Source organism: Mesoplodon bidens, assembly GCF_964165515.1.
Source record: "Mesoplodon bidens genome assembly, chromosome: 2".
NCBI classification, from domain to species: domain Eukaryota; kingdom Metazoa; phylum Chordata; class Mammalia; order Artiodactyla; family Ziphiidae; genus Mesoplodon; species Mesoplodon bidens.
The window spans coordinates 88,839,042-88,854,454 of NC_138177.1; the positions used below are offsets into that span (position 1 = coordinate 88,839,042).

The window sequence follows — 15,413 nt, forward strand, 5'->3', positions numbered from 1 at the left end:
GAAGGCTGCAGGGACCTGTGAGCATGCATGGCCTCTTCACTGACAGCTGTGGTCTTTGCTGACCTTTGACATGTCTGCCTCTGTGAACCAGTGGACATGGGCCCACTCCGGCAATGTAGCTACTTTTCAGGCGCTGGCGAGTCAGGTGTGGAGCCTCTAAGAATGAGGATGGGACTCTGGGCTGTGGTTCTTCCCCACAGCAACCTCAGGACCCTCAGATCTTCCCATAAGCCCTCTGCCTGTCCCATTAATGTCTTCTGCAAATGGCAGTCAAGCCCTTCTCTTAATAGGACTAGAGCCATTCTCTCCCTAGGCCAATATTCTCCACTTGGCCCGACCTCAAGCCCTTGTTCCCCGGGCACACGTCTCATCCTGCAAAGGTCTCACTTACTGCACTCTTTCCCCAGAAAGACGGGGAGTAGGAGAACAGGAAGGCAAGACTGGTCTTGCTTTCAAAGACCTGACCAGAGCTTGAAATGGCCACTTCCCCTGTGAAAGTCTCCATCCATCAACAGTGTCCACAGTGCTCCCTCCCCACGTGGCCCCAGCTCTGCCGAACACACCACGTGACTATCACATCCCACCCCCAGAGCGGTGCAGCGATTCAGCCCCAAAGGAAGCCAGGCTTTGCAGAGATGTGGTGTTTATTGAGAACCATCTGCTTGAAAACCTCACCTATGTGTGTGCACGTGTGTGTGCATGCGTGCGGGTGCATGTGTGTATGTGCGTGTGTTTGGGGACAGTGAGGCTCTTGGTCAGAGGTGCAATCAGACGGCCTTGGCCAGCCCCACACGGTTGTTGGCCCTGTCAAAGACGCTGTAATACTGCCGGATGAAGACAACCCCCAGGGTCCACTGCTGGGAATTATTTTCACCCTGGAAGCCACTGGTGCAGAAGCCCTGGTCCTGGAAAAGGGAAGGCTGACATGAAGCTGGTCCCAACCCCAGTTGCTGCACCTCTCCGGACCCCACCCCCAATCACTCTCTCATCTATTATTTCCTCTCACCCTTGAAATCACCTTCTGAGCTAAGCAAACAAGTATCAGATTCATCTACTCAGCAGATGAAAAAATTGACATTCAGAAGTGAAGTGTCAGATCCAAGATCACCTGGTAGGTCCCCTCCCCATTCCCCCTCACTGGTCCTCTCCAACCCCCCGCCCTCCTGCTCTTAGCACCTACGGCCCTGGTGACCAGCCAGAACAGGCCTGGGGACCCAAGACCTTGACAGTTCGGGGTGCTCAGGATTAGGTCAAAGCTGAAGCCAGCAGGGCAGTAGGGATGAGGGTTGGGTCCCCACAAAGCCCAGGTTATCAAGAAAAATCCCAGACAAAGCCCTAGGCCCCAGGGCTTAGAAGCTAGCGCAGTGGACGGAGGTTCCTATGGGTGGCTGTGGTCCCGCCCATCCCACCCTCCCTCAGGCCGCTGGGCTCGGTCCTTCCTGTCTGCACCATTTCTCTCAGGATGAGGCTGCCGCAGCCACAAATGACGCTCAAGGACAACAGACCCCACTCCGAAAGGCCAGGTGGTCTAAATGCACGTCCTGCTCTCTCCATCTAGCCCATGCCACTTACCACCAATGTGCTGAGTTGCCAGGAGGCAGGAGGGGAGCTGGGTGAGCCCAGGCTTCCTCTCCGGAGACTCATACCTGGTTGGTGTAGGCAGAGGGGGTCAGTGGGTACATTCTGCTGTTGATCTCCAAGACCACCGTGGGCATGCTGCTCAGGCCGCCGCAGTCGATGTCAAACTAAAGACCAGAGGGAGGTCCTCTTAGAAGGGCCATGGGTGTGATCTGACTGCCAGAAGCAGAGAAAGTCCCAGGTGGGACCTCTTCCTCTGCACTGCAGCCAAGAAGTGGGGAGGGGCCTGCTACTCAGAGGACCCCAGGGAGGTCCTTAGACCTCAAAGGAGTCACACTGATGGGGACCAGCCCAGGGACAGACACCAGCTCGAGACAAGGAGTTGTTTGCCTCGACATTTCCCCTCCAAGCCCAGCCAGAGCTCCCAAGGACACTGAGAGCACTTAGCTGTCAGGGAGGAAGAGGGGAGAACCATGGGTGGAGGGGGACAAGAGGGCGCAGAAAAGCTCAGTGAGTCAGTCCTTCCTCCCTGGGGACAGGAAGTCAGATTGCAGCCACTGCACGAGGCATGGGACCTCCAACAGCAAGTGAGCCAAGGCTAGAAAAGCTAGGCCATCTTGAAGGCCGCCCAAGAAATCCCAACCCCTGCAGGAATCCCAAACCCCTCACCATTTCCCTCTGTCATTTCTTCCATGTGCAAAGGGGTTCCCTCTTCAGGGGGGGCTGGGGAGGTGGGGATAAGGGTCTGGCCTCACCTCACCATACCGGTTCTGTGTGGCTCCGATGGCCATCTGGATGTTGAGGATGTCACTGCTGGGCCCGACCAGTAAGGAGGTGCCCGTGTCCAGGATGGCCTGACAGCCACCAACACAGGCCACCACCACACCGCCGATGGTGACCCTGCAGAGGGGAAATAGGATGGCCTCGCAGCACATCCAGCATCCACCCCTCCCTCTCTGGGTCCCTCCTAGCCTCCCCTGCCAGGATCCTTGACAGGAAGGAAGTCCAGCCACCCCAGATCCTTTTCTCTGGGCTCCTTCCTGGAGCCCCCCTAACTTCCTGAACTCAGACAAAAGACCCGAAACCATTTTCTCCCAACTCAGTGGCTCAGTGGCTCAGTGGAGGCCACCTGACCTTCTACGGGACAGAAACTTCAATGAAACAACAAAGTCACAGGCATTAAGGGGTGGAATGAGTACCACACTGGTTGCCCAAAGATCTGGTTTCAAGCTTTCTCCTGCCATTTATTTGCTGCAAATGCCCCAGTCTTCTTACACTCAGGCTTCTTATCTACAAAATGGGTACATTAACCACCCCATTCTTGATTTCCTCAAGGGATGGTCGTGAGGTTCAAAGCCGATGTTAGTAAATTACAAAATGAGGATAATCACAGCACCACCCCCACAGGGCTCTAGTGAGGACTAAACCAGGCAGTCATATTCTCACCCAGCGCAATGCCTGGCAGGTAGTGGTGCTGGATTAAGCACAGCTAGTCTTATTAATAAAGTGTAAGTGAATGTTTAGCAGTCTCACTGACAAAGACACTTGGCTTTGGAGCATGTGATTCATACGTTAATGTGATGGTCTTATGAGCTACGGGCTGACAGCCAGACCCTCACATCCCCACACCTGGGGACGGCCTCTGGCGGGGCCACAGCTGCCGCTCACCCACCTGTCCACAGTGAACTGCCAGTATTTCTGCAAGGTCACAGGGACCCAGTGCAGGGATCCTGTGTAGTAGGACGCGTCAATGGCCCCCAACGTGAGCATGCTCTCCTGGCCATTCCTGAAACCAAGGAAAGTCATAATGTGGGACTCCGACACCCTGGCTCTGTGAGGAGGTAGCCCAGCCCCACACAGGGTTAGATGCGATTCAGACCCTGCCGTATTGTCCTCCCTGCCCCCAACACCCACCTCCACCCCAAAGGCTTCAAATGAGCCCTCCCACCTTCCCAGCACTCCAGGCTTTTCTTTGATATCAGCTACAGCATCCTTTCTCTCTGAATTCTGCAGCACCCACCCAGGCTGAGGCAGCACTAGAGCCCAGAGCGTGGTCGTTACTGTGGGAGGGGAGGTCAGGAAGTAGGAGGTCACGTGCCTGCCATGGTCTGCTCAGGCCACTGTGTCCCTGCCCCCCCCTCAAGGCTTTCGGCCCCCAGCCCTTTGGCCTCGAGTAGGGGAAGGGGTCTTCAACGAGGTCCCCCATGCTCTGGATGAAAACTGCCACCCCAGCCCAAACCCTCTCTGTTCCTTCTGGGACTCTGTCTCATGGCCAGGAAACACTGGCACACTGTGGGTCACCTGCTTCCCACTCTGCAGCTCTTGTTCCTTGGCCTCATCAAGCTCTGTCCCACCTCCGGGCTCTGACACATGCCACCCCACTGCTTAAAATGTGCCATCCCTTTGTCTCACCTGTATATCACCCACTACTCAGGCCTCAGCGAAGCTTCCCCTGGCCACTCTCCACACACATATCCCGTCAGACTGGGCTGCCTGTTACTATTAAGCCTTCAGTACATGCAGATCTCCCCTGCAGGGAGTGCTCTTATCACAGCTGTCATCCTAATTGTATACGTAATTATGATGTGTGTGTTGTCCGTTTCCCCTGCTAAAAAGTTGACTCCCAGTTTGTCTTCTTTGCTGATGTACCCCCGTCTCCTGGCACAGCCCCTGCACATAGTAAGGACCCATAAATATCTACTGAGTAAATGAATGAATGAATGCACCTATTTACCCCCTCCCTGGGTTACCCAGCTCCTTCTCCTGGGTGTGGTTCCCTTCTGCCAGTCCTGCCACCCACCCCTGTCTAGCAGAGCTGCCCCATCAGGCGGGTAGAGTGGGGGACGCTGGACCGGGAGTCAGGAGCCCTGGGCCCCAGACATGGCTTCTCCACCAGTTTGAGGGTGACCGTCCCGCCCGGGCCTCAGTTCCCTGCATATTGAAAAGAGAAGGTTGGACTCCTTTAGAGCCTGCTCTAAACAGCTGTGAGTCTCAGTGACATCAATAAATGATTACTGAGTCCTGCCGCTTTGGAAGAAAAGAGGTTTAAAACCCCTATACAGAGATGGATCCAGGCTTCCTTTTTCTTTTTAATGATTTTTTTTTTTTTTTTTTTTTTTGCCGTACACGGGCCTCCCACCGCTGCGGCCTCTCCCGCTGCGGAGCACAGGCTCCGGATGCGCAGGCTCAGCGGCCATGGCCCACGGGCCCAGCTGCTCCGCGGCACGCGGGATCCTCCCTGACCGGGGCACGAACCCGCGTACCCCGCATCGGCAGGCGGACTCCCAACCACTGCGCCACCAGGGAAGCCCCAGTCTTCCTTTTTTAAATGCCAGAAATGAAAGTCAAATTCTGGCCCAGTGAACTCTGGTTGCATCAGTGACCATGCTGGGAACCTTTAGACAGGAGGTTGGATGTTCCTGGAAGCAAGGAGAGGTTTGCTTGGATGCTGGTGACTACCCTTGTGTTGCAGCATCCCCAGTGGGTGGACAGTCCTCAGCTGACAGTCCCTGCCAGGACGTGGAAGTCCAGCCCACGCTGGGTGCAACTCCTATCTGTCCATGTAAACCGAGAACAGGTCTTGGGCCACCAGGTGCCTGTTCATCATGTTGTCAAACACGGGGACTGAGTACTCAGAGGCAAGGGAGGGGTAGGCCAGCCACAGGATCCCATCGAACTCGGAGTAGGTGAAGACATCACCAGGTTCCTGGGTGCTCAGGCCCACAGTCTGCTGGGGGTCCACAATGTTGGAGACCTGCAAGAAAGGCAGAGTGACCTCCACCAGGGGGCCCTGCAGGCAGAGGACCCAGAAAGGTCGAGGGTCAGGCTCTGCCAGCCCGCCCGCCCTCTTTTAGGCAGCATAGTTATGTGAGCTTAAGAGAGAAAAGCCTCCTTTCCCAGCTCTGTGCTGTGGTTTTGAGGGAACTGGTCTGATGAGGCAGGGGACTGGGTAGCAGGGGAAGAGGGAGCATGGCTGGGAGTACGGACAGCAGTGCTCATGGTGCAGAAGTTGGGGGTGAGCCCAGAGAAGGACGTAAAACAAGGGACGCTCCAAGGCCCTCTGCCAGCCTGAAGCCCTCCCATCAGCTGCTGCACCAGGACATCTCCCAGGGAAGAGCCGTGGGAGCAGCATGATGGACAGAAAGAACACGCACGCAGTTTGCATCTAAAAAGATCCCTCTGGGGCTCCCCTGGTGGCGCAGTGGTTGGGAGTCCGCCTGCTGATGCAGGGGGCGAGGGTTCGTGCCCCGGTCCGGGAAGATCCCACATGCCGCAGAGCGGCTGGGCCCGTGAGCCATGGCCGCTGAGCCTGCGCGTCCAGAGCCTGTGCTCCACAACGCCTGCGCATCCAGAGCCTGTGCTCCGCAACGGGAGAGGCCACAGCGGTGAGAGGCCCGCGGACCGCAAAAAAAAAAAAAAGAATAAAAGATCCCGCTGTGCATCCTTGCTCTGTCGTGTGCTGTGTGACCTTGGACAAGTACCTCTCTGAGCCTCAATCTCCTCATCTGTTACAGGGAATAATAACACCTGCATCTCAAGGCAGTGCTTAGACTAAAGAATATGAATGCTGAACATTTATCGAGCACTTACTAAATGTATGATCAGTGAACCTTTATCGGCACTCTGAGAAGAAGTGCTAACCCCAAAGTGTCCTATCAACCTGCCCACTTCCCTGGAAGGCTGACGCATCCACTAGCCTATTCTGAGCTCCCACAGCGGCCCACCAGGCCTCCTGCTTCTACGCTGTCCCCTTATAACCCATCCTCCACACAGGCAGCCAAAGCGAAATGGAGAGTGGACGTCCTCATGTCACCCCTTGCTCCAGAGGCTCCTGAAGGTATTCAGGGTGAAACCTGCGTCCTAGAGTCCCCTCATGCTCTGGTCCTGCTTCTCACCCCTCTTCTCCCTCCTCTGGTCCCTTAGCTCACTCTGCTCCACCCACACTGATCTTTCTCTTCCTTGGGTGCCCCACTCATTCTCACTTCATGTGAGACTTCTGTGGGTGGCAGGGGGGAGGGAGGTCCTGACCCCTGAGCCTCTCTCTCCCACCCCCTGCCCCACTTGGGTGAGCGAAGACAGCAAGATGCACCACGGCTCAGGCCCACAGCAAGGGCCAGCTCTTCCGTGAAGATGCAGATTTTCCCCCAGAACCCAAAATAGCAGAAAATAGCAAAACCTCTGCAGGGGAATCAGCCTTCCAGAGGTCTGTCTGCTGGGCCACCTCAGCCAGTGGCTCTGGTGCTGACTCCTGGGAAGGCCTGAGCTGGGAGGGCAACTGCCCAGCCAAGGGAAGAAGCTGAGGAGAGGGCTGTCAGCAGAGAAGGGCTGTGTCCTTTTGGGCTTGAAGTAAAAAAGACCTCAGCCAGACTCCGGGAAGAACTAAAGGAAGATCAAGGTGAAGAGCACCAAGGGATGCTGCTTGATTTTTAATCTTAGATGGTGGAGGAGGACGAAAAGAAAGATGTTAGCATGTATTGGGCACTTACTATGTGCTGGCCATTGTATTAAGTACTTCAGAAGCCAAAGAGGAACAAGAGCAAGGGGAGTCCTTGTCCAGAGGGCACAGATGCTCTGTGACATGAAAGAAGATGCTGCTCTATGACTGATCAAGAGTGAGGTCAAACCCAGAGAGTCGGAGACGTGGGTCTGACACTCAGCTCCCATTGTCCCACAGCTGTGCAACTTCAGGCAAGTTATCAGCTCATCTGGAGCCTCGGGTCCCTCATCTGAACAATGGGGATGAGAATACCTTCCTCAAAGGGCTGTTGAAAGAACTAAGTTTAAAATGAGATCACACTTGTGACACTGAAGAGCTCAGAACTGGCACAGACTCAGGATTCAGGACTCACTATGGCAAGGTCAAGTGAGAAAGGGGTTAGGGGGATGGAAATAGGACCCAGAGAAGCATGTCAGGTGGGCCTCTGGGGACTGACATGGGAAGGAAACGGGGAAGGGAGGGAGGGACACCCCTCAGCTGCTGCTGGCTAAAATCCCTCTCAGAGTCCTCCCCCACAGGGCCACCTACAGGGCCAGGACCCAAAGGGCCTCTTGGCACCAGCTGTGGCACAGCCCAGAGCCCGGGTTTCTGGGTGGGAGAGTGGCTGGTGGGGGGGGAAGGCGAGGGCTGGCTGGCCCCAAGCCCCACTCACAGTGACGGTGTCGTAGCCCAGGAAGCCCTGCATACTCCCCGTGCCGTACTGGATGGACAGGGGCTTGCCCAGGTTCTGGAAGGTGAACGACATGCTTGGGTCGAAGCGGTGGTGATTTTCTGGAACACAGACTCAGGGTTAGTGGGGCCTGTAGCATCTTCTCACCACTCGACAGTGCCAGTGGGAGCTGAATCCTCACCAGGTCTTGTAAGAATATCGTCTAAATACTAACGATTCTCTCTACTGAAAATAAGCAAGAAAATTATTCCTTGCTGCTCAACCGAACTCTCTGACCCCCAGTGCTACCTTCGTAGCTCCCAAACAAAAAAAAAAAAGGAAGAAGAAAACCATCCCTGTGGTTTCCCGAGACCGGCATCTACCAGCTTTGTAATTTCCCACAACTCTTTTTGCTTCGCTGAACATTGGTTTCCTCACCTGGTAAACGGGGATAAAAAGAGTACCGACCTCCTAGGATTATGGGAGAAATAAATTATTTACATATCTTAAATGTTTACTCAGGGGCTTCCCTGGTGGAGCCATGGTTAGGAGTCCGCCTGCCAGTTCAGGGGACATGGGTTCGCACCCTGGTCCGGGAAGATCTCACATGCCTCGGAGCAACTAGGCCCACGTGCCACAACTACTGAAGCCCGCGCAACTAGAGCCCGTGCTCCGCAGCTAGAGAAGCCACTGCCATGAGAAGCCCACACACCGCAACTAGAGAAAGCCCACGCACAGCAACAAAGACCCAAAAAAACTCAGCCAAAAAAAAAAACAACAACAAAAAAGTTTACTCAGTACCTCTCATTTCATTCTCCCAGGAGCCACTGGCATGTTGTAGCCCCATTTTATAGAAAGAAAAACTGAGGACCCGCGAGGGTAAGAAGTCTGCCTTGGCTCCTAATAGAGCCAAAAAAAAAGGAAAAAAGCAAAGTTCCCACATTTCTCGCTGGTGCTTTATACATCAGCCTGTGATTTGCACACCTTCCCAGTCTGTGGCCATTTGGAAGGGTTGAGTGAGGTTGGGCATGTCCAAGCAAGCTCTCCTTCCCCCTACATTTACCCCCAGCCACCCTGACCGTGGCTGGCAGAGCAGAGGGGTGGGCAAGGCACTGGGGGTTGTCACTCACGGCAGGCGTCGCTCTTGCAGTAGACAGAGGGCACCCAGAGGTCGGAGGAGCCAGTGTCAAACACCACAGTGAACTCCTGGGGCGGGGTCCCAATGTAGATCTTCCTGAAGTACTGACTCTGAGGACAGACAGCACTGGGTGAGGGTAGGGAGCACCGCATGGGGGTGAGGGTTGATGCTCGGCACGGAGCCTGTTCAATTCTGTAGGCCCCGTGCTTTCTGCCCACAGACCTAGGAGGCTGAGGGGGAAAAGACGGAAGGAGGATCCCTGGGGGGTTCTTCATCCCTGGTCCCCATGCTGAGCTCCGACCCCAGCCATGTTTGTCTTGCCCCTCCTGCAAGCCCTACATCCACTGCTGGAATCAGCCCCCAAAGCATACACTGGACCAAAAGGTAAGCCCTGTCTGGTAGGGATCCTGGGCCACCCTGCTAGGGGCAGGGACATAGTGATGGGGCACCAGCTAGGTACAGACCCCAGACCCAAGCTGTCCTGGTCACCTCTCCTTTCCTGCTCTCCCCACGGGTCAGTACTGGGGCCGGGATGGGGATGGGGACGACCTAGATAAGGGAACGAGGGCACAGAAGAGAAAAATAGCAGGTTGTTTACTGCCAAGAGTGACAGATGAGAGACAGACAGTCTCCAAAAAGGAAGAGGGCACAGGGGGCACTCCTGCCATGTCCCAAGCAGCTGCCCCCTCCCTGCCAAGCCCAGCCCAAGACATGGGTTCCCTGGGCCCAGAAATGCAGGCATGAGGTTGGATCTGGGAGTAGACCATGTACTCCCGAGGGATGCTGTCCCCAGGAAGGTCATCTGAGGTGCAGGGATTGGTTTTACAGGGCCTGCTGGCCCCTGGGAGATACTGAGGCGTGGGAGACGGCCCCACATCCCCCGGGGCGCCATGACTCCTGAAAGAAGGAAAGAGACAGGGGGCAGCCAACACACTGTGTGGGAATCATTACGGGAAGGCAGGCAGAGCCACTCACATCCAGGTAGCTGGTCAGGGGCTCGCTGGCCACCTCCGCGAAGCTGGAGTACTTGCTGCTGATGGCCGACTGGTGTTTCTGCAGGAAGTCCTCCAGGAGCCCATGCTCCTTTAGTGCCTTTCTCAGGGGTTTGCCTTTGTGCAGTGGGATCCTGAGGAAAGGGGAAGAGTTAGTGATGAGGTGGGCATCTCCACAGGGCTTCCCAGCCTCAGAGAAGTGCCCAGAGGCTCTGGGCTCCACAAGCCACTCCCCCAATCTTGTACCATAACCCGAAGTAAAAATTGTATTCTACGTCAGTTCACAAATCCGCGCCAGCCCTTACTAAATGCAATGCACTCTGACATTTCCTACTCCTTTCTCTTTTTTAATGCTGGTGGAGACTCAATCGATGTATTTTATAACCCGCTAATGAGTTTTGCAACTCCTAGGTTTGAAAGACACTAAGCGTATTCTCATTCAGTCTCCAATTCTTACTGTGGAACTACTATGTGCCGGGCACCATATGGGGCACAGGGGACACAATGGGGAAAAGGGTACAGTCTTACCCTCCAGAAGCATACTGTCTGGAGAGAAAAACGGTGTCCCCCACACTCTGGAAAATGCTATGACAATGCTTCTACCCTTTGCCAACACCTGTTCTCTGCTCTCTGGGCAGCCTAATGTGGGTGGAAATTCTTCAGAGGGTTTCAGCACAGAGTGTGGTCCCCAGGGAACTTGCTTAGAATTTAGATGTTGGGTGATGGAGGCAGATCAGCAGGAAGAGAATCAAGAAGGAAAACAGCAGAAGCTGGTTCAAGACCTGGTCTCCCCAAAGCCCTCAGAGCTTTGGTATCTTCTCTGCGAAATGGATTATCTCTTCCTTTCCAGCCATCTCGGGGCCCTGCCGTGGACCAACTGAGTGGCTTAACCTCTCCAGCTCTTAGTTTCCTCTCCTGCAGATTGAAGGACTGGAGAGTGATGGTTCCCAGTGTCCCTCCCAGCTCTAAGAATCACATGGTCCTCCTCCGTGGGCCTATTTTAAGGACAACTGGAGACTACAGGTGTGAAAGTGCTCTGAGAATAATAAAATGGCAGCAGGTTTAAGACCCATAAAGAAAATGGGTTTTCTCATGTTGTTCATGTCCCAAATGGATCCCACATGGAACAACCTCATATGTGAGTTATGGTCTCTGGTCTGGCGCCTCCCACCCCCAGCCCTCAGGTGTGACTTCAGCGGGGACCTGATCTATAAATGAAAGGTTCTCGAGACATTTCTCAGCCTTTGTCTCTGATGATAGAAAAGAACTTCAGCCCAAAAGGAAGGAGGCTGGACTGAGCTCCTGCGAGCAAGCCCACAGCTGCCCTTTCCCATGTCCAAGCCCCCAGTGCTTTCTGCTTTTTCCAGCTCCGGTTCTCACTGGCTACCAGATCCACTGGCTGAGTGCCTGGTGACTCCCACACTAGTAACTGCAACTCTTCTGAGCTGTCCCATCACAACACAAGACCCACAGAGCCTCCCTCAGGGCAAGCGAGCATCAAAGGCAGTCCACCGCCCCACTATGGCGGCCCTGAACACAGGCTCCAACCACCATGAAACTTCCACCCACTCCTGCGTCCAGGCCTGACACTTGGAAGAGCTCCACTTTCAGGACCACCACAAGCAGCCTCCACTGGTCAGAGACACTGGACCTCTTTTTAGGGATCCTGCTTCCCAGGGATGGATTCAGGTTTCCCTGGGCTCGGACCTTGACAGGGCTCGAACCTGGGAACCAGAGGTAATGTGACGTCATTGGCAAGAGTCTGGGACCAAGACTGGGACCACCTGGGACCAAGTCCTGGCTCCTCCTTTTTTTTTTTTTTTTTTTTTTTTTTGCAGTATGCGAGCCTCTCACTGTTGTGGCCTCTCCCGTTGCGGTGCACAGGCTCCGGATGGGCAGGCTCAGCGGCCATGGCTCATGGGCCCAGCCGCTCTGCGGCATGTGGGATCTTCCCAGACCGGGGCACGAACCCGTGTCCCCTGCATCGGCAGGCGGACTCTCAACCACTGCGCCACCACAGAAGGCCAAGTCTCCTCCATTTTTAACCATGTGGTCTTGGGCAGCTCACAGACCCTCCCTGAACAACAGTTTCCTCATCTGTAAAAATGCAAATAATATATCTACCTAATCCCTGAGGCTTAGTATAGGTAAAGACCTAGTTGAGTGTCTGGCACCTAGTAGCAAGCAGCTCCATAAATATCAGTTATTATTTTGGGAGGAGAACCTGGGAACTTCACCCACAAAGGATTTGGACAAAATAAAGAGAATTTTATTTTGTTTAACAGATGCACACATAGCTCTTACAATGTGCCAGGCACTGTTCAGAGCATTTTACAAATACTAACTCATATACCCCTCATGACAACCCCATAAGATGGATACTTCTGTCATCCTAATTTTACAAATTTATGTTAAGTGGTGTTAGAGAGTTACGCTAGTGATGGAGCTGGGGGTCAAATCGCAGGCAGTTTAATTCCAAAAGCCATGCCCTTAATCTCCCAGGCAGCCCATCTGACTCCCTGTTCTCATTCACCACGCCCTGAAGAGAGTAACGGAACGCTTTAGAGGGAAAGGCCCAAAACACAAAGGCAAGACTGACCGGGAGCAACTATCTTGGGAAACTGCAGCATTTCCTTGAGGACTCCCCGGGGGAACAATGGCTGGAAGACTATGGAGAGACCCACACAGAGCCGATGCATGCGATGCCCATCCCCTCCCCTGGGGCCTGACACCCACCTGGTGATCCCAGTGCCCTAGGAGAGAGCAAGGACTGAAAGTAGCACCACGAGACACCTCATCCTGGACCTGGGTCTGGCCACCACAGTAGCCAGTGCCCACTCCCACAGCCTTTATAGAGAATGCAGGGTTCCCTCTGGCTGGGAGCCCAGGCTGCAGACATAGCCCCTAAATTCAGGCCACTCCACAAACACATTAAGATAGCACCCAGACTACACAACACCGGCTCTGATAAGGGCCACTCCAGGGACTTCAAAGCTGAAGGGTACACATGCCTGATCTTCAGGCCAGGAAATGTCACTCACACCTTCCTGATCTGATTTCCCCTTTCAAACAGGACTTCTTGGGCTAACACAGGTGGAGCCACTGCCAGAGCCCTATCTCATGTCCCACCTGATGGTCTGTAAAGAGGCCTGTTCCCAGTGAGCCCCTTCCTGCCCTAGCTGCATCCCGTCCCTGGGCCTGACTACACGGGAGCCCCAGCCGGCCCTATCCTGGAGTCTCCCTGCCCAGTCCTCCCAGCCCAGGTTTCCAGGGTCCACTCAGTCTACTCCCCAAGTGGCATCTGAGGCCTAGAGTGCCTGTTCAGTCTGTCATCTCCATCTAAGAGAGACACAGATCCAAGATTCCTGCTCCCCCAGAGTGTGGCCCTTTGTTCTATGTTGGAAGGGCATTGGGAAGGGGAGGGAGTAGACACCAGATCCCATGAACAGTTGGGGGGCCTGAGGAGGGTAAATGGGGAGGGCAAGCATGTGCCACACATGGAGGGGAAAGAGGAAGCTATGACATGATGGTCAGGTTTGGGGAACAGGTTAAGCGCATCTAAGCCACACACAAAGGACCCAGAAGAGCTTCTTGGAGGCACACATGCAGGGGCTTGTGATGAGGAGAGAGGGTCCCAGCGTCCAGGCCAGATTGGCCAGATATGCTCTCAGACCTGTAGCCTGGGAGAGAATTAGGGCAAAAAGGAAAACAAAGACTTAGCCACAAAAGTGGAAGTCACATCCCAGGAGTGAGGGGAGGCTATGAACTGGAAGCTCAGGCTCAAGTCAGAATAAGGCAGGGGCTTTGGGACCACAGTTGTGAGGGAGACCAGAGTGCCAGCCATCCACACCCTGTAGGACAGATGTCTGCAAAGTGAGGGAGGCCTGGTGGTGTAGAAGAGGGAAGCATGCGCCTGGAACAGAGAGGGCAGGTTGGGCAGCTGAAGAGGTGAGCATGTGGTGGGCCTGTGGTGGGCCCCGGACATGGGCAGGGGGTGGTCTGGGAGGGGCAGATCCAGAAGCTCCTGTATTTGACTTGTAAGGGCCTCAGGAGGCCAGTTGACAGGGAATCTGAGTGTTTTGTGACAGGCCTGAGGAGGACAGGCAGACCCCACCCTGGCCATGGCAATGCCCACCCTCACATCTTTTCCCAGTAGCCCAGGATGCTGCTGCTTCTCAGGCCCCAGGAAGCAGCCATGGGCACATCCAGCTTTCCAAAAGCACCCTCACGACATCATCAAGGCACCCTCCCTTTCCAAAACCAGGGAAGCAGAGAGAAAAAAATGCCACCTGATGGTACAGCTTGTTTCCCATTTCCTTCCCTGAGAACGCTGCCCTGCCAGGCCAGGCAGAGCCTGCGTGTCCTGTCCCAGTGGCCCTGTATCCGACCGGTGTTTCCTCCCACACATCAGCACCCAGCATGCCACATAGTAGATGCTCAATAAATACTTGGTTAAGCAAATGAATGAATGAATGGTCTTGCCGCCACTCTTGAGGAATAAATAGCAGGCCACATCTTTATTGTGTCCTGCAGATGAGGAGATGGAGGCTCAGAGAGGTTAAAGGGCTTGCCCGTGAGGAAGAAGAGCTTGAACTTGGTCTGATGCTCTACACTATACCACAGGGCCCGACAGGCTGTGAGAAGTTCATGAGTTTACAATGTTGAGTCTGGGGCAGCACTGCTTCTAGCTCACTCCTCTCATCTTCTGGACATTCCTTGGGACAGCCATACTTATGAGCAATGGGGCCATTGGTAGCATCTGGGGCTGGGACCCGCAGGGGTCAGCACATCAGGCAAGAGTGCTGTACCACCCCGCTCCATGTCACCAGTGGCCCAGCCTGACCCAGCAGCAAACACTACTGGACAATGAGTCTTGGAAGTCAGGCTCAGCCCCCTCTCCCTCAGCAATGTGACCCTCAAAGCCAAGAACCAAAGCACTGGTTTCTCCGTGTTTATTCACAAGATTGGGATCATTCTAACAGCATTCAAGTGCACACTATCAGGGAGGCTGCCCCACACTGCACAGGATGTTAGACTGTTTATTCCCGGGAAGCAGCCCAAAAACTGAAAAAAGCTTTTAGAAAAGCCACGATAAGATTTCATCAGTGGGTACCCAGAGCCAGGTGGGAATGACTCTCCTTGGTCTAGATTCTTTGAGTCTGGGAACTGATCCACAAAAGTAGCTCAAATGAAATCAGGGCCCAGGGACAGCCTTTCCTGGGTACCCAACCTTGTGACCTCCACTCAGACATGAGCGGCAACAACACCAACTCAACTCATCCTGAGAATCTCCTATGGGCTCCACTGGACAGAGGTGTGGAGCTAGTGTCATCTCCACCCCCAGGGAGCCACAGTCGGATGGGGGCCAGATTGGCCCTGGTATGTGACCCTGCTGTGATCCAAAGGACCAGACACCTCCTCTGCAAGGGCTAGTTGGCAGGGGAGCGTGGTTTCTGTAAAGTACACGTGGGATGATCCTGGGCTTGAATCCTGGGTCTCCATGTGTAATTACCCTGGGCTTGAACTCAGGGTCTGCCACATGGTGTTGTGACCTTGAGT

The 15,413-nt window shown here is 54.5% G+C and overlaps 1 protein-coding gene across 1 annotated transcript; it reads right to left on the minus strand.

Annotated features, from left to right (window-relative positions):
* Window positions 1–767: 767 nt before the first annotated feature.
* Window positions 768–12,652, minus strand: LOC308612145 (chymosin-like; the record flags this gene model as incomplete). Its single annotated transcript, XM_081224444.1, is given in 10 exon segments — window positions 768–905; window positions 1,647–1,745; window positions 2,334–2,478; window positions 3,251–3,364; window positions 5,133–5,332; window positions 7,728–7,846; window positions 8,855–8,972; window positions 9,838–9,988; window positions 12,591–12,607; window positions 12,611–12,652. Coding segments are annotated over 10 exon segments (1,143 nt in total).
* Window positions 12,653–15,413: the final 2,761 nt, after the last annotated feature.